We start from the raw sequence: 18,580 nt of genomic DNA, 5'->3' as shown, positions 1-18,580 counted from the left end.
ACAAACAAAACACTCACTGGAGACAAATATTAACAGACACATAAGACAAAAAGCATCGTTTGTATTTACAGTAAATTGCAATACACTGGCGGGTGTATTATCTGAAATTTCTACATTCAGAGTAGAGGACTGAAGACAAACATTTGAGAACTAATATGAGGAAACATGTGGTTGTTGTTTCTTATGCCTCCTTTCTTCTTGGTCACAGCTTTTCAACATTTTGGGAACATTTGATCAAATCCAAACCTCACATGTCAGCATACGTTAAACTCTCCGTGGATTTAAAGTCGGCATTGCTCCCAGCCGGTTGCCCTTTTTAAAAAATTTTTGTTTCATAACATTTTGTCATTTCAGTTCGGCTTAAATAGTAGAGCCTCGCAAGAGAATCTGTGCCTCCCAGTGTTTCCCGCGCGGTCACAAACGTCAGCGTATTTATTTGTTTTAGTCGTGCGTTGATGTAAAGTGGAAGGAAAAGTGTATTTTTACCAAACGAATGCGTGAAGATTGTACGCTTTCAGAGTTCTTTCTGTGATGCCCCAAAATAAAAACCGGTGGAACCAGTCAGACGTTATTCTGATTATGAACAGCTTCATGAAGATTAAGGAACGCAAGTAGGGACAGGTTCTTGGTCGTTATCCGATATGCCGATGTACTAAAACTCACTCGGCCAATAACCAAAACCAATACCGATATTTTTTTCTGACACTTTCTTACCTAAATTATATGGCTTTTTCTACTGTGTAATTAAGATGGGCATTATCTTTGCCAATTTAGCCTGCTACTGAGTGCAAATGCTAAAGGGAGAATGAATGTGATGTAACACTTCCAACTAGCAATATTTTTATGCCAAATGTATTCTAGACATTATCTCTAACACAATGGAAATGCTCAAACTGCAACTTTGTAAATCTTCACCAAACTAAACTCAACCTGTTCACAAGCAGCAAGTGAAAAACTCATCAGTCGAGCATTAATATGTAATAGTTTATGAAGTTGTGCTGCAGGCATCGTTGTCACTGGTCTGTCTTATAAAAACAATGCTTATTATATCGCTTGGTTATTTTGATGGAACGGTCGATGTTAAATTTTACAGTTCACGTTGTCCGATACATTCCAATAATATTGTGTGTCGCTAAACACAAGCACATAATTCAAGTAGATGCAAGCAGAGAGGTTGTTCATATAATAACCTTTGCAGGTGTTTACTAATTGCTGCTGTCACTAGTCTGAAGGAGCTATGAGGAAGACGGCGCTTGGTGAGAGCAAATGTTTTGGTAACCACGACTGGTTGCAATGGCAGATTAAAGGATTTGTCAAACATGAATAAAAGAATCAAAGCAACACTCCAGGTGTATTTTTGACGATGACATTGTGACATTCACAAAGTCAATTTCACATAACACCGTCCCTTTAAGAGGACTGAGAAGACTCAGAGAGCAGCAGGTTAAGCCTTATTATGTGAACTTTCCAATCAAAGTTCCTCACAACAATAAGTGAACATAAAAATCTGTTAATGACACTATTTATATGTCATTACGTAATAATCAAAGTGGAAAAATCAATCCAGTTGAGAATATCTGGCAAGACTTGAAAACTTGTGTCCACAGATGGTTCCACTTTACAATTGCACACTTGTTTTTTTTTCTCAAAAAGAAAAGACACAGAAATAGACAATTAAGTCTGTGACCAAAACAAATGTGAAAGAGTTCAAGAGGCAGCATGGACACTTTTGCGAGGCCCTCTGTGATCCTCTCTCTGCCATGCTAGTCCCTCTCGGAACAGGTGCTCTCCAACCTCAGCAGCTTGGCTTGCGTCAGGCCGTCTCTCGGGGAGCTTGGCGAGGACATGAACGAGTTGGAGAAGGACGAGGTGCGCCTGAGGTGCATTCTGAATTCGGCGTTCAGGAAGTAATACAGCAGCGGGTTCAGGCAGCAGCTCATGCTGGCCAGGCAGAGGGAAATGGGGTGAAACTGTTTGACGGCCAGCGTGGTGGCGCAGTGTGTGAGGAACCTCTGCGAGACCATCAAGTAGAGCAAGAAGTTGATGTGGTACGGGGCGAAGCAGAGCAGGAACAGAGCCGAGCAGCTCAGCACCATCTGCAGGGCGCGCCGCTTCTCGCTGCCGTTGGCGGGCTTTTCGTGGCTTTTGTCCGCCTGGCCGTTGGAAGTGAAGGACTGGAGTCTGCTGCGCATCGAGGCGGCGGGAGCGCCCGAGTCCTGCCGGTCCTGGGGCTGGCTGTGGTTGAGGGACCAGGCAATGCGGATGGAGCAGTAGCTGATGCAGACGAGTGGGAGCAGGAATCCAAACAGCTCGCACATGCTGATCATGCTGACAGCCAGCGGGACGGAGATCTTCCGCATGGGCAGGTCTTTGAAGCAGCTGCCGTTGCCGGTCGGGGCGCTGGCGTTCGGACTGCACGTCGGGCTCCACGGCGTGGCGTTGGCCGAGGGACGCTGGGCGAGGCTCTCGGTGGCGTTGGACGCGGCGCCGCCGCTCCCGCTGCTCCGCATCAGAATGAAAGGCGAGCAGGCGGCAGCGACAAACACCCACACCACCACGCTGATGAGCAGGTCGTAGCGACGCCTCCAGCGGCGGGCGGCGAACGGCTTGAGGAGGAACAAGTGTCTCTGCATGCTGATGCACACCTGAAACAGAAAGAGCATGATTCACACGGATATTTTTAGAAACCCGTCAAGAATCGTCTCATGACTTTCTGATCTTCTCAAAATGGCAACATAACCCTTCAGCTTTTTTCTGCAGTTTAGTCACGTTGCAACCACAAACCTGGGAGTTTTTTGGTGGGTCGTCATGTGATAGACCAACACAAAGCATATAAAGTGCAAGAACAGGTAGAAGCGGGTTTCAGAGTACTTTTCAGAAATAAGCAACAGAAACAGAAGAGTGGGTTGTTTTTTAGTCCATCACAACCACGTGCTTTCAGAAGTAACCCAATTAATAATTCAGTAAAATCCACTCACGCATGGATTAATTTCAGCGTAAATTCAACTGTTCCTTTAAAACAACGAGCAAAAGGCATCTGAAGACAAGTGAACAGTTGACAGGGAAAGTTGTGGGGAAGTTTGAAGCTGTTATAAAACTAAATACCAAGCTTCACGGCAAAAGAGCAGCGTCATCAGTAAGCAGATATAGGTAGAGTAACCAAAAACTGTACTCATGTAAGAGCGGAACATATATTTTTTACTCAAGTAAAAATAAAAAGTAGCCGTCCAAGAAAATAAAAAAGCATTTGGTGAAAAAGCTGCTCAGGTGATATAGAATCAGATTTTATGACGATGCAGTCACATAAACATTGTGTACAAGTGTAACGTATCGTAAATGTAAAGCAGTTCTGCCGTTTAAAATACTAAAATATAAACAACTTACAAATAAATACAAAATAATAATAAACTTTAAAAATGCCGCAGTTTTCTGTTATTAAAACTAAAGTTTAATCAGTGATACTTTTATAACAAGTTTATGTCAGATCACTATTTCTTGGTTAGTGTCAAAAAAAATTATATTTAAAGTAGGTAATGTTAGAATAATTCAATGTACTTCCAGTGAGAATATGTGACTGTACTTTAGTCATTAAAGTTACTTGTGTTAGGTCGAATATCCAAGGATTTTACTCAGTTAAGACCAGAAATGAACAAGTAAAAATATAAAGTACGATGCTGTAAAAGTGTCCCTAGAAAGTAATTTGCGTTCCCCTAAAAGTTACTCAAGAAGACATGAAGAGCAGGTTAGATGACAAATAGCAAGGAAATTCTGGAAGAAAGATTTTTAGATCCTGCAAGCAAAAGTTGACCTTTGACACTAAACGAACGACCAGGGCTACAACCCGTTAGCTTAGACCAGCGTGTTTTATGATTCAAATGACGGCATTTCCTCCTCAGGGTGTCATCAAGGGATGCAGAACTCTGATAATCACCCATGTAATTTAAATAAGGTGTGGAAAAAAAACAAAAAAACGCAGCATAGAGAGACAGTGGTTTAGAGCGAAGCACAGAATGGCCTAATCAAAGCACAGCTCTAAATCTGAGAGAATCGGTAAGAAACATTTTCAAAGAAGGTACGGTCATTTGATTGATATAGCACATTTTCAGCAACAGCAGTTCAACGTGCTTTACATGAGTTAGAATGAAATACAACAAAACGACGAACCAAAAAAAAAAAAAAAGAAGTAGTAGTCCATGATTTCTAATAGGAGTTTCTCTGGATTCTAAGTTTATTCCAATTCCTGATTACATAAACTAGACGCTCCTGTTGTAAGTATAAGTTCTCTATAACTTATAAGCCAGAAGAGAAACTCCATGCATTCTGGTGGCGCTTCAGTTGTTTTGTCAGAAGGAATGGACAAACAATTCAGCTGGTCGAGAAAAAGTTCTGCTAACCCTAACCCTACCCCGCATCAACCCGGGTTCTAGATTGTCAATTGATCCTAATATGAAGCACTGATATATTTTCAGTCATGTCGTCCAGCCTTAGTCGATGCAAACGTTTTCAAGAGGCTTCAGTACTTCTACAAAAGTTCAGTGTTTGACTTTATGTTCTCATAATTTCATCAGACGTCGCTGTTATATTTTCATGAGGTTTAATTTAAAATAAAATACTTTTTTTTTAAAAAACTGCACTCTTACCAGGAACACAATTGCGGCATACATATTTAGGTATTTGAGGTAAAAGCAGAGCAGGCAGACGCCTTTTCCGAAGGGCCAGGAGTGAGTGAAGTAATAGTAGATCCGTAGGGGCAGAGAGAGGACGTGGATCAGGTCTGCCAAAGCCAGGTTTATCATGAATATCACCGCTTTGGTCTTCTTACTGCGGAACGACACAGAGGAGTCGGTTAGTAGCTGCAGGACAGTGCGCGCCGTTGCGCAAGAGTTTTGAAACATAAGCGGTTTCCTTTGGCTTTTAACGGCAGCAGATACAATCGATCGAAGGGATCTTGAGTAACGTTGGGTCTTTTGAAGGCCCAGCAAAAAGCAATCGCTTCAGCCGATGAGGGTCGGGGCGAAAGTCCAAACGAATCGTGAAGAACATTTGCCCTTTTATGCGCCCGGCCTACCTGAAGTGTTTGCAGAGGACCCAGAGAGCGGTGGTGTTGAGGAAGAGGCCGGGGACGAAGAGCAGCAGGTAGAAGTAGGTGTACATCTTCTCCATCGTCTGCTCCCAGCAGGACAAGTCATGGTTGCAGGACGGGTGGTGGAGGTTGCTCGAGAACCCGTCTGTCGGTCCAGTTTCATTTGCAGTCATTATGTTGCTGTTCTCTTATTAAGTGAAAACACCACCAATGGCGGGTTTGTCAGTTCATGTTCTTAGTCAGCATCGCTACTGAAAGAGAAGAGGAAAAGAGGTGTCAAAGCAGCGAGAAAAAAACAGAGAAAGTTGCTCTGACTTGTTCACAAACTCACAAAAGGAGAAACTTCTTCATACGAGTTTGTTCTGAGCAGAGCTGGGGACGTTTTTGCCGAACCAAACGGGCCTGCCGTCCAGCCCCACATCCCTCGCCTCAACTTTCGCTATCGCGATGAGCAGCTGTTTTTCCTCCGACGCGCTGCCACGTTCTAGCAGAACAGCTGCTTCAGAACCCGTTTGTCTATGTCTGCTGTCTTACGTTTGCTCCCGCTTGTCCTACAGCCTGCTATTTATAGAAATGTCCTCAAAGCAACTGGTTTGTTGAGCTGTGTAAAACCTTTATCTTTTATCACAGAAAAAAAAGCTTGATGGAGGTAAATCAATACCTGTGCATGAGAATATAAATAGCATAAAATTGTTGTTAACTCTACTGTCAATACTTTCTAAGACAGCAGCACCAGACTCTTTTTTTTCCCCCTCAAAATATCCTGGTATTTGAAAGAAAAGAGTCCACAAAAATTACTGGGGGCCTCACTCGAAACTTGGACTGAGGCTGAAACTTGTGTTTTTGTGACTGACTGTTTTAACTGCATGAGTTTGGTTACTTGCATTGAGGACATCTTGGACAAAGACAAGAACAAACTCCTTCCGAGGTGAGAAGTGGTTTGAAATGAAACGACCCAATTCCTCCACACGCCTGCGCTGTCTGAAAGACTGAAGACAGATTCAGCAGAAAGGGGAGACGTTGCGCTCTCCTGCCGACATCGGGTCATTACGGTAACTCTGACCCCCGGCTGTAGCAGGAAGTGAAATTGATCTGCTCTTTTAATAGACAGTAAATAGTAAAAATAACTTGGTAGATATCGAAAGTCCCAGTTGTTATGGTTTAATGGGCAAAATATATTTACTCAGGACATTTAAAGAACTGGGTACTATTAATAAAAGCAGATATTTTAAACTTAGGACATAAAGAGTTAAAGAAACAGACTAATAGAGAAGTGTGTTTAAAAAATTCATTAAAAAGACAACAACTAAAGGTTCAAAACAACTGTGTTTAAGTAGTAAAAGGTTCAGATGTGGAATAATTGTTGTGAGGAGTCAAAACTTTGTTTTTCACTCATTAAATAAAAAAAAAATTGATAAATATAATTTGCTAAACTACAATAAGGTTTGATTTTGTTTTATTTTGCGGGTTTCCCTGCAGACTCAGCTGGAACTAAACCAGAAAAGATTCTGCTGTTTGGATTTTGATGCCGCCGTGTGAAGGCATAATAAGTTTGTGGTTCTTGTGTTTTCACCACTGACATCAATTGAAATATTGTTTATATGTTTCTGCATTGGTCTGGTCTTTGTTGCTGCTGTCTTGTTGTCAGGATTGTGTTTTTTCTTTTTTTATTATTAGTTCACTCTTTTGGACTTGTGCGTAGAAGCGTTGAAAATGGCCGACAGTAAATAAATAAATATCCTTACTAATTGTGTTCGATTTCCATCTTCCTCCAATCTGTTCAGCATCTTTGCTTCCATCTCTGTCTGCTCTGTTATCCATCAAGTCCATGTGACTTGATGGATAACAGTCAATCCAGCATCCAATTATCGCTTTTAAGACATTTTAATGTGCTAATGTTGAACATTTGCACATTATAGGATGTTGGTTTAACGCGTGATGCACTCCGGCGCCCGGGGAGTTTGTTGCAGAAGCTGCCAGTCGACCAGAGGCTCCAGCTAAAGTCCCAGCAGTTTTGCAGCTGTTTTTAAATCAAACCTCCAGGTTCTCAGGGTTCACACGAACATCCAATGACTTTTTTATTATTATTATTTTTTTTCCTTGTTCCTCTGGATGTTGCATCTCTAAATCTGATCACGCCATCAACACCTCATTTTTTCCTGCTGTGGTCCAGGAGATACAGACTCCAGCAGCCAAGGTGCAGCCCTGCCCTGAAGTTTACGGCCTAACAGTTTAGAGGAGGGGTTTTCCTGATAAACCGCAGAGTTAGATAAAAAAACAAAACAAACAAACTGGAAGCACCCGCGTCAGCCCTGTCAGAGAAAGCTTCGTGAGATTTCACAATGTAGTATTAAGTAAGCACTTTCTACAAATTTGAATTCCCTTTTTCAGCTCATGAAGATGGCATGCAGTGCGAAACTAAAGGAGCCGCGTGAAAGCAAAGCCCAACAGTTGTCAGGATTGTTAATTGTTTTGCGTGCTCAACAGTGTTGACATTGAAGGAAGCAGACTAAACTTTGATAAAGACTGCAACAGGAAATCTAATGCTCAGAGCGTGTTTTTTTAAATTGTTTTTATCAGAGAAGCATCAGCCTTCCCTCTGTCATCAAGACTGGTCCACACCCTTCCTACAAGAGGAAGAGAAAAACAGTGACATTTTTTTTTCCTCTTTCTTTTTGGCCGTTTTGCTGGAAACCTGGACTTGTCTCGACCCATGAACGGTGTTGGATAGATGTTGTCTGGTCGTCCAACATCTAGCCGTTTTTTCTTTCACTCCGCGAACGTCTCCAGACTGAGATACAGAGATGCTCTCCTCATCTTAAAACTTCTTAGATCGGGATTACAAAGCAAAACATAAGACAGCGGGACCCAGCAGTCAAGACGTCGATCACACCTCAGACGCATGAAAATGATTTCAAAACAAGCCCGAGTCATCCAAAAATGCCAAGCGTGTCAAACCGCAAGGACACGCAGCCAAACTTCCTCTAGGACGCTACGCTCAAAAAGAAGGTCAGTCATTACCTTGTGTTGCCGCGTCTTCTCCAGAACTCATCATCGGACGCTGAAGGACGAGTCCAGAGCTGGAGACATGTGCTGGCACCCGCATGCTGCGACTGCTTCATCCAACATACACTCCTCCTCCGGCTGCACAGTAGCAAACACACACACACACACACCTTCCTCTCCTTCCTCTTTCTTGTGCACTTTTTTTTTGTTTGCACGAGACGAAGAGACTCGTCCGTTAGCTTGTGAAGTCAGCAAATCCTGCGTACTGATGTGGTTTGCCTGTGGCTGCACGAAGAGGTGGCATCTGCTGCGAGCAGGCGCAGGGCTGACTCTTGGTTTCGGAGGCGAGCGATCATGAGGGGAAGGGGAAGCTCTGCCCTTCAAGGTCTGGCGGGGTGTTTTTCTGCCGTTTGATACGTCACCGACTGCCTAGCAACCCAGCAAATAGCAAAGGCTGACACAGAATCGATTGCACGTGCGGTTAAGAACGAGCAAAGGCAGGCTGCTCGCTGCCCAGGCTGAACGCTTCTATTCTCTTCCTTCCTCCTGTGATCGTCGGGCTCTCTTCAGCAGGTGTCGAAGCGGCCTCACTCCCTGTGTCGTGTGTGCGTACAGCAGAGCAAATGTTTACTTTGGAAGACTGAGTCGTTACAGAAGTGCTAATCAGCTTCCCCTGCTGCGATGCCGCTTCCCCTTTTTTTTCTTGAACACTTTGGCAAAAGAAGAAAGAAAACAAATCAAACTGCCCATTTTTCCAGCTGCAGAGTGGCACAGAGCGTGGGGCTTTTTTTAAACGAACCACAGCAGGCACACTTATAGTTTATATCCAAGTAGAGAACCATAAAAACGTAGAAAGACAAACTGACTCAGCAGGTGTGAGGCTCTTAAAGGTAAGACTCAGTGTGGCCCCTGCATTCTGCCTTTTAGCCACTAGATGTCACACTGGCCCAACGCGAAGCAGCCGCTGCTTTACACTCGGAGGCCCAGCAGCTGATTGCTTCCACCGTCAGCCTCAAGGGAAACTTTCTTGCATGCTTCAAAGCTCCTGCTCCTCTTACTTCCTGCCCTTGTGTCTGTCGCCCCTCTAGTTGCCACCCCCGGCCCCGGACTCCACAAAGCGCCGGCTGCTATGAGCCTCTGCAGTTGAACCTGAAACGGTCCCAGAAACTGATGGTTTCTGACTCACTCGGTCGACATACCGTCGCAGGATTAGCAGTGGAGGGTGTGAACTTCTGACGGTTACTGATGTCCTGCCAGAGGCTTGAAAAGATGCAGTTTTCTACAAACAGTAAGCCTTAATGGAAACGCGGCGATTTAAAAACAACTCAAGTTTGTTTTTGTATATAAAGCTCTGCGATAAGCTTCACTGGCCAGAGCGCTTTCTCCCACGCGGTTCATCGATGTACACGGCTTTTTGCAAACTGCTAATGAGAGTGTTTAATGTTTTCCTGCCAACAAATGTTGTTTTTTTTATCACCACTCTTTACATTTCCGCTGCGATCCAGAATAAAAGGTTGCACACAATTCATTTGTAGAAACCAATGTCACTTCATCGACGCGCATTTTCTTCCTCTGAGCGGTGCTGACTCAGCACCGCTCAGAGCTCCGGTTTGTGAGGTAAACAAGGCAGGAGTGTTCATCCGTTCTGTGGAATGTGAGCATATTTGTTGCGTGTAAGAGACTTTGAGCAGATCTGCAGTCTAATGCCAGATTAGGGCAGAGAGCCCTCATTCAGAGGCAAACAATGGGCCGTTTCTCAAGTCATAATCAGCGCCTGGCCTGCGACTCGGCACGCAGGCCGAAGTCCTCAAACAGGGCCACTCGCTGAGCCAGAGTGGAAAAAAAACTCTTACGGGAGTGAAACCCTACAGTCCAGTTCAGAGGAGGCTTGACTAACCGGGGACCGAGCTGGAAGAGGAACAATAAATAAAGGCGACAAATGAATAAATGGAAAATCAAAGAGACACCAAGTTAAACAAAACTTCAACATGACACACATTTAATTCAGCAGGTTGACATAATACTGCTTTATATAGGAACACTGGATCTGAGCACACTGCACCACGACAGAGTGACGGGGCCACGCTAAGAAAAGGATTTAATGACATGACAGAATAAGGCCACAATGTCATGAGGATGAAGTGTAAATTATATGAGAATACAGTTGTGATATTTTGAGAATAAAGACACAAGAATAAAGTCATAAAATCATGACTTTATTCTGGAAATAAAGTTATGATTTGAAAATGAAGGTCTGTCTTCTCAAAAATATTACAACTTTCTTCTCAAATATTTATTCCAGTATTATTTCAACATTATTCTCGTGCAACTTTCTTCTCCTAAAATGACGATTGTGTCTTGTTAGTACTATAACTTCTATTCTCGTAATTTGATGAGTTTAACTTTGGTTCCTGAGCGCGGCCCTGAGCCCCCGCCGTACGGATCAGAGTCGCTGCATCGATGATATGACAGACTGGCAGAGCTCAGACTTTCTAACTATAAAGATGTTGTTACAAACGCAGTAAACGGCTCACACCCACAAAGTGAGTAAAATCTCCATCTTATGCACAGCTCAGTGTCAGTCTGTGTGTTTGTGAGTCTCTCTGAGCGGCTCCTTGTCTCTGTCACGGCGGATCTGCCACCCCTCTGCCCCGCGTGTGTGTGTGCGCGCGTGTGTGTGTGTGTGTGCTTGTGTGTGTGTGCTTGGGTGTGTGTGTGTGTGTGTGTGTGTGTGTGTGTGTGTGTGTGTGTGTGTGTGTTATAACAAACACAGATACATTCCTCTGTTCTCCAGTGCTGGATTAATCCACAAAGCCCAGGCCATACCTCAGGACTTACCTCTGGTCTTAGCTAATCTGCTGAGCTATTTGTTTTCCACTTCCACAATTAAACAGCTGATTGTTGTTCAAGTTCAGGGTTCCTCCAGAACCCGCCCGCGGCCCGTTTTCACCCCTGACAGCGCCGAGTCATAGCTGGCTGTCGGATATCGTGGCGTCTTTCCCGTTGCTGGACTGAGTGTCTCTGGGGACGGCCGTGTCCTGGGCCTCGTTGTCGCTGCGCGGGATGCTCTCGGGCCGCGAGCCGGACCCCTTGCCACCGATGGTCAGGCTCTTCTTGAAGCTCTCTGAGGTGAAGTAGTACACCACGGGGTCCAGGCAGCAGTTGAGGCTGGCCAGACACAGGGTGATGGGGTACAGGGTCCGGGCGAACCGCTCCACGGCACAGTTAGCCAGGGCCTGGGTCCGCACCAGGGCGTACAGGAAGAGCAGGAAGTTGTACGGGACGAAGCAGACGATGAAAATGGTGAGATGGACCACGATCATCCGCAGGACGCGCTTCTTGCTGTCGCAGCCGTGGCCGGCGCTGACCGGGCGGCGCAGCGTCCGGAGAACCAGGGAGGAGCACACCAGGTTGGCCAGGAGCGGGAAGAGAAAACCCACGATCTGAGGAGGCGAAGGAGAGTTAAAGGACATGCAGTGCTTTTCAAAATGACTTGCACAGCTGGACAATATGAAAAACAAGCATATCACAATATTGTCACCTTGGTGAAACAATGGCCAGAGGTTTTGTTTTTCCAAATTGATCTTTTTTTTTTTTTTTGCCTAAATTGTCTTTAGTTTATCACACCGACCTAGCTTAGCAGGCAGTGACAGGCTGAACCAGCTAATGCATTTCCTCTGCCTACATCCCCCAGAATCCTGTGCGGTTCTGGATCAGAGTGCAGTGAAACTATTCCCTATTTTACCAGACATATTGTCTATTGATTTTGGTAATGTATCTGTTGTGACACATACTGCTGCTGTTGATACTCTTGCACGTTTTTCACATGCTGTCAAGTTAAGCCAACTACCAGAAGTCTTGGGTCTTCAACTTGCGGCTCCAGAGCCATGAGTGGCTCATTGGAGCTCCCACAACGGCTCCCAAAAGCTCTGACTGGAGTTTTTAACACTAAAGCACAACAGCGTTACACTGAAAATACAAATAATATTCATTTAGACCCATTTTTCTTGTCGTTATATTGGAAACTAGATGCTGTTTTATTCATGTTTCCACAAATATAAACATCCCATAGCAGGAAATGCATCCATCCTCTTTCTGCAAAACATTTCACCCTTTAGACCTTTGTCTTAATGCCTAAAAATAGTAATAAAACTGTTGTTCTTTAGAAATAACAACACATTACCTATTATAGGTACTGTATTTCTCAAAAATGATGGTAAATTGTACTTCTTTCAAAAGGCAATGTAACTTTTGGGGCTCTAAAGAAACTGTATTTATTTGGAGTGAGAGCCAAAATGGCTCTTTGGATGATAAAGGCTGAAGTAGTTTCTAATTCTGACGTGGAATCGTAACATTTTGATCCAAGGATTTACAAATAAAATGTGAAAAGTGTTGCTTACGCTCACAACCCAACTCCCCTGAGGCGATACTTTGCTGAACTGAATGTTAATGCACTTCAGCCTCAACTAGAGGCTGAAGTTGTCAACACAGGTTGTACATTTTTATTTGTTAATCTTTGAAGTGAATGCGTATCACTTTCCTTCAGCTCAAAGTAGTGCAGCATTTTGCTTTGGTCTGTCATCTAAAACCCCAATAAAACACAAAGTTTTGACAAATATGTGAAAAGATTTAAAGCAGAGCCTGCCTGCTGTGTCTCTAGATACTGAACATGTACATCTGGCTGAGGATAGCTCAGCTTACCTCTATGAAGATGGTGATTTTGGAGAGGTAGGTCTTCCAGGTGTTCTTGGAAAATCCTTCAAAGCATGTGGTGGCTCTGTGTCTGCTGTTGATGGTGGAGAAGAAGGTCACCGATATCCCTCCGCCCACGATGGTGAGCCACACGGCGGCGCACACCAGCGCCGCGTTCCTCCTTGTCCGGATGGAGCGCGATCGAAACGGGTAGACTATCGCCAGGAAGCGGTCCACGCTGATGCAGGTGAGGAAGAGCATGCTGCCGTAGATGTTGGTGATGAAGGCCGTCCCGGACACCTTGCAGAGCCCGTCTCCGAAGGGCCAGTTGCGGTTGACGTTGTAGAAGACCTTGAACGGCAGCGTGAAGACGAAGACCAAGTCTGAAAACGCTAGGTTGGTCATGAACATTGTGGTCTCGTTGTGTATCTTCATCCGGAAGCAGAAGACGAAGAGGGCGGCGCAGTTGGTCATCAGGCCCGAAACGAAGACCACGCTATAAACCGCGGAGTACAAGTTGTACTTGAAGGAGTCGTCGATCCCGCAATCCTCCACTCCAGTTTCGTTAATCACAAGGCTGGCCATGGTGAGAGAAGAGACAAAGTCTTCACTGTAAAAAACAAAACAAAAACAAAAAGGACACAAATAGATCCTTGGGAAAGCAGCGGAAATCTGGGTGTCAGCAGGGGACCGTCCGCTGAAGCCCCCTCCAAGTCATCACGGACCCCCAGGCGGACGGAGCCGGACTCGGTCAGGATGCGCGGCTGCTCGGATCGCTGGTCCTCCTGCGGAGAGAAAAGGAAACGGCACTCAGGAACTTCCAGACTATAAAAGTCGCTCCCCAGAAAGCAAACCATGAATGTGCGCAGCGATAAAAACAGGGAAGAAACGAAATCTTAGAAATGTGCATAAAAAGAACAATGGAGGGCTTCAAGACGTCAACTGTTTACCTTTTCTTTGAAATGTTGAATTCAGTAAATCCATGCAGATTTTTATTCGACGACAGTCTGTTTTTCATTTCCGGCTCTCACCATGCAAACATTCCTGATTCAAAGTAGCTCCTAGTTAAAACAACACAAAATGCTGCCAAGTATTTTTAGCCTAATTTCTACTGGAAATATCTGAGTACACTTAAAATTAAAACCAAACTACCTTTTTCAGGAAGATACAGCAGATTGTTTTAAGTCAATAATTTTTAAATATTGATATATATATAAAAGTATTCAGGCAGATTATTTCACTTTTGGGAAAAATCTCTTTGTATAAGTGAAAAAATACACTGGTGGGAAAAGTACTTTTAAATCAACATTAAGGAATTATTGACTAAGAAAATGGCTCATATGTGTTGCTGAAAAGTGATTCGTTAGTTAGTTTTGTCTTGCTTCAAGTGTATTAGGATATTTGCACCAGATCAAAAGCACTTAGTAGCCTTTTATGTGTTTGCGGTGCATAAACACCACGGCTTCACAGCATGAAAACCAGGATGGAAAAGGAGCTGCGGTGATTCAAGACTTGCTCAATCACAGCCTTCGCGTTTTCTGCTGAGCCTTTGTGGGCCTGGTTTGACTGTCCTGTGGGTTTCACAGACTGATGTGGTCAAGAAGAAGCTTTCAGTGACGTTCCTCCGCAGCCACACATTTAAAAATCGGCATCCAGGTGCACAGAAGAATCTGTGAGCAGCTGCCGGGTAGCTTGGTTTGGAGGGAGCCGCCGCGCAAAATCCAGTTATTGCGTTTGTTTACTGGCTGAAATATTTGAATTAGTAATTCAGGGGAAGTGGTGGACTGTGGGACTGTTTTGAGACATAACCAAGTAGCTCTCACACTTGTCCAACGAATGATGGAAAATCTGGACGTCCATTTGGCATTGACAGCTAAAGTAATGCAAACCACCCAAGCAGTAAACTTTGTACTATCTATTGTATGCTGCAGAGCTTATTTCTCCCCATCTCAGTCTTAAAATAAAAGCTTTGCCACACAAGGTTTGGGTTTGTTAGTCGCACGTAATGTGGGAACAGCTGTTTAATATCTGCTGAGGCCGGAAACAGGTGGCTAAAATCAGATGACAACGACATCTGGTGTTTGGTATATTTCTGCTCAAACTCTGGACCGTTGCAGAACTTCACCCCGATGACGGACAAAAAAACAAATGTACTTAGATTTTGTTTTTCCATAAAAGCCAACTGACTGCAAGTAGATACAAGTCTGAACTACTGCAAGATTTTCTTTTATGGCCTGACACAAAGTGATTTATTGTTGTGAATGGATGAATCGTTAACTGGAGTAAAGGAGGACAGGTAGTCTTGTCTGTATGGCACATTTTCAGCAACAAGGTAAATCAAAGCGCTTTGCATGAATTAGGAGGAAATACAACAAAACCACAAACCAAAGGAAAGAAGAACAAATGTAACAAAAATGTATAAAACTACACATTGGCTCCCCGTGTTTCAGAATAAGTAGCCTCTTTGTGAAACATGCAAGTGACATAGTTTCATTTTCACTCATTCAAATTCACTGGAGGAACGCCATGTTGTTGCATTTTAAGCTATAAGATGTTTATTTAAGAAAGGGAATGGATTATTTGTTTATTTATATTTTGTATATTTCTAATATTGTATATAAAAAAAAGATTTAGGTAGTTCAATGAAAAATCGACGCAATGCGTTACATTTAACAGACAGAATAATCAATGACTCACATAACCGTCAGTGGTCATTGTAGCAAGTCGAACTGGACTTATTACGTTATAAAGCAGAGGTAAGCTGGCTCTCCTGTAAAGACCCTCCGGCCTGAAGACCTCGTCCTGCGCCAGCTGCACTCTGACATCTCCACTGCATTTTCACACACCGCCCCCGAAAGCCTCCCATCCACCCTCACAATGGCCTCACTGTACCCGTCTGCAGCAAACACACACATTTACATATGCAGAAGCCTCCACATGCGAGCCCACAAGCGGGTAAACACTCACATGTGCCAACCCTCAACCGGGTCTCTGCGCGCCACTTTCTGCACGACGCTTTAGACGGGCAACGTTTGAGGCCCTGCCGAGGGATTTCGGTCCTGAGAGAGTGAATGAGTGCACCTCATGTGGCGGGTCGCGGACAGCTGCGCAGTTACGAGGGCTTTACCCCGCGGCCGGACGCAGCAGCGACAGAAACAGGCCTCGGGACCCGCTGACACGGAGAGATCGAGTTCGGGCCCGGCTCACATCCAGCTGTTCTTTTCTCACACAAGCAAGGGGGAGGACAGGGAAGGCTGGGGGAAAACAACTTTAAAAAAAAAAGAAAAAAAAAGAGTTGTGTTTTAAACCCACGTCTTGGGGGTCACTGAGGATTCTGTTCAGGCTCGTGTCGCACTGAGAAACACCTCTGTGGACGTACCGACGAAGTTTCAGTGAAGAAGAAAAGGAACATGTGAACCGATGTGCTTCTCAATGGTTTGAAAGGGATTATAATCTTAGCCTTTCTATGCAACTCCTCTGGATTATAATCTCCTTCCAGTGAGTCTGGGCTTCCTCCCATTGACTTGGATTTCTCCAGTCGATTTTTGAACAGGCCAATCGGCGAGTGGGATAAGTTGTGAACAACGATGTTGACCTTTTTTGTGCTGTTTGAGAATTTGTTTTAGCAATGGCAGCGAAGGAATCGATCAATGCTGATCAGTTCGTGTTCAGGTTTCCCCATATTGAATCAACGCCAACCAGCCGTCTCATTCGGATCGGCACTTCTCTCTTGGCAGTGGAGGACGGTTATTTACTGGCAGTAATTTCTGGTTAGCTTCATAGTGTCAAACCGGCGCTTCACGTACGGCGTGGGCAAATATTAGCGATTGCAAAAAATGTCAAACTTTAAAAGAGTTCTCGCCTCCAGGAAGCAATAGTTTCTCAATAGCTGGGAGTCCGGACCCTCCGGACGAAGTGAAGCATAGAACAAGATGCTGGTTTTTACCAATTTATTATAATCTGGAAATTTTGGCCTTTTTCAAGGTAGAACTCACCATTTCATGTCATCCTAAATATTAGCATCTACCTCAGGCTCAACAAACAATCTGTTGGTGATATCAAGGTTTGTAACTTTACGAAATTTAGTTGACACTTAAAAGTGTAACCTTTTCTACATCAAACGTAGTAAAAATTCACCTAAACTCTTGTGACATTTCATTATTTTAGAACAACAACGACACAAAGACGTTCAAGGGAAACAAAGTCCAGTAAGGCCTAACTTTAGTGGGAAGGTTGGCGAGTCGAGAAAGCAGCCATGAAGGTTTTTCTGATGCGGCAGAAAGAGAATCATAGAACAAGGAGAAAGTCATTCGCTTTGAGGAGAGACACTGTCGTCCAGTTTACTCGATATGGCAGGCAGATACTAAATTACAAAAAAGAAAAAAACAACGAAAACAAAACTAACTTGAAACCAAATAACATTTTAGTTGAATGACAAACTTCTTCACAATGTGCTAGCAGAATAAGCGCTAGGTTTAAGTCACTACAGTTTCAAAACCACCTTCTTTTGTTTTGTCGTACGTTTCCTACTATCTTAATGAGGCGCAAGTTTCAGAAAGCTGCACACGACTGGTCAGCTGGCTGAAAAAACCGACAGCTCAAATTTTGCTTGTTGGAACATCGACGGGAACGAAACAGCGACGGAGTGGAAACGAAAGGGAACATCTCCAAAAAACAAAGTTTTTTAAGCTAAAAACGACACGCAGCCTGGTGCTGGTCACTTTGCTGCCCTGTCGTTTTGCATCTTTTACGTTTTGGTTGTCTCTATTGGTCCTTTTACTCACTTCATGCCTTGTAGATCTTTGGTTCAAAACTCCACCTGGCTCCTTCCCACCTACCTTTCATAGAGAGTTTCACATTTATCTCACTTAACCTGCTATTTCCAATAAAAACACAAGACTCAAAACTGTCTTCTTTTTTCTTTTCTTTCTCCATTACTCTTCTATAGACATCTTCAAATGGGATTCCATAGCATCAATGTTCATTTTGACAAATAATTGCAACATCATGCCTGTTGCCAAGTGTGATGCTTCATTTAGTCCTTCACACATTCATACACATCAACCCGGTCAAATAAAACTGTGTATGTGAAGCGAAGATAAGCTTTGTGGTTTTCTGCAGTTTAGTAAATTATGTTTTTGTTTTTTTTTTAATATATGTTGCTGCAGTAGTTAAAAACAGAACACCTTGACCAAAAGCAGGCCTGTGTGACAAACTTTAAAGGAAAACGCCAGTGATGTTCTGATGCAGAGAGCAGAGACACTCACCGGCAGCTGATGACAGGCCGCCTCGCCGAGGGGCTTCCAGCTGTCAAAGGGTCCGGAGCCCCGGTCTTTGTTCGTTTGGACCAAAACTCTCCTCCAGAACCACTCGGTCGAGGTTTCCTCCCCCCCCCCCACCGAGCCCCACCGAGCCCCTCGCGCTCCGAGGCCGACCGCCGGCTCCCCGGCGTGAGAAGAGCAGCTTATGAGCTTGGAGCAAATCCCGCGGCTGTGAGTCCCTCCATTAATCCCGACGACTTGCTCCGGTCGTCCGGACCGGACCGGACCTCATCACAGCCACCCCAGAACTGCTGCCGCGCGCGCGCCAGAGAGAGAGAGAGAGAGAGAGACTGTGCGCGCGCGGACACAGAGGGCTGCTCGGCCACAGGAAGCGAGACAATAGCACCTCGAGGATGAAGGAGGAGGAAGAGGAGGAGGGCCTCCGATTAACCGTCTGTCTGTTTGCACCTTCATTCGCTCTCAAAAACATCTCCATCAATGATCCTCTCCAACACATGCATTCAACATGTGATTCGGC

At 44.4% G+C, this 18,580-nt stretch overlaps 2 protein-coding genes across 7 annotated transcripts; both read right to left on the bottom strand.

Annotated features, from left to right (window-relative positions):
- Positions 1-1,339: 1,339 nt before the first annotated feature.
- On the bottom strand, positions 1,340-11,004 carry p2ry10 (P2Y receptor family member 10). Of its 5 annotated transcripts, none has more exons than XM_055034449.1 (4): positions 10,928-11,004; positions 5,069-5,331; positions 4,641-4,821; positions 1,340-2,645 (listed from the first exon to the last, which is right to left on the bottom strand). In XM_055034449.1, exons 2-4 carry the CDS (start codon positions 5,254-5,256, stop codon positions 1,764-1,766), a joined length of 1,251 nt encoding a protein of 416 aa, XP_054890424.1. In that variant the 5' UTR covers positions 5,257-5,331; positions 10,928-11,004; the 3' UTR covers positions 1,340-1,763. The 5 variants fall into 5 exon arrangements, with proteins under 5 accessions (XP_054890424.1, XP_054890423.1, XP_054890422.1 ...); XM_055034448.1 differs by having other exon boundaries at positions 5,069-5,334; positions 10,928-10,947; XM_055034447.1 differs by lacking the exon at positions 10,928-11,004 and adding an exon at positions 8,105-9,990 and having other exon boundaries at positions 5,069-5,334.
- Positions 10,072-18,333, bottom strand: lpar4 (lysophosphatidic acid receptor 4). Of its 2 annotated transcripts, none has more exons than XM_055034450.1 (3): positions 18,049-18,333; positions 12,791-13,566; positions 10,072-11,532 (listed from the first exon to the last, which is right to left on the bottom strand). In XM_055034450.1, the coding sequence occupies exons 2-3, from the start codon at positions 13,364-13,366 to the stop codon at positions 11,056-11,058; spliced, it is 1,053 nt and encodes a 350-aa protein (XP_054890425.1). In that variant the 5' UTR covers positions 13,367-13,566; positions 18,049-18,333; the 3' UTR covers positions 10,072-11,055. The 2 variants fall into 2 exon arrangements, with proteins under 2 accessions (XP_054890425.1, XP_054890426.1); XM_055034451.1 differs by lacking the exon at positions 18,049-18,333 and adding an exon at positions 15,749-15,942.
- Between the last annotated feature and the right edge of the window lie 247 nt (positions 18,334-18,580).

This window comes from Poeciliopsis prolifica, unplaced genomic scaffold (genome assembly GCF_027474105.1).
Source record: "Poeciliopsis prolifica strain line A6 unplaced genomic scaffold, Auburn_PproV2 SCAFFOLD009, whole genome shotgun sequence".
In the NCBI taxonomy this organism is placed as follows: domain Eukaryota; kingdom Metazoa; phylum Chordata; class Actinopteri; order Cyprinodontiformes; family Poeciliidae; genus Poeciliopsis; species Poeciliopsis prolifica.
This window is presented reverse-complemented; position numbering and strand designations above follow the sequence as displayed.

Bases quoted from the DNA above. Each gene is read 5' to 3' on its own strand.
- p2ry10 (XM_055034449.1), bottom strand. From the start codon at position 5,256: ATGACTGCAAATGAAACTGGACCGACAGACGGGTTCTCGAGCAACCTC. The intron at 4,822-5,068 runs GTAGGCCGGGCG...GTCGTTCCGCAG, and splicing joins GTCCTCTGCAAACACTTCAG to TAAGAAGACCAAAGCGGTGA. The intron at 2,646-4,640 runs GTAAGAGTGCAG...TTTCTGTTTCAG, and splicing joins ATGCCGCAATTGTGTTCCTG to GTGTGCATCAGCATGCAGAG.
- lpar4 (XM_055034450.1), bottom strand. From the start codon at position 13,366: ATGGCCAGCCTTGTGATTAACGAAACTGGAGTGGAGGATTGCGGGATC. The intron at 11,533-12,790 runs GTAAGCTGAGCT...TCGCCTCCTCAG, and splicing joins AAATCACCATCTTCATAGAG to ATCGTGGGTTTTCTCTTCCC.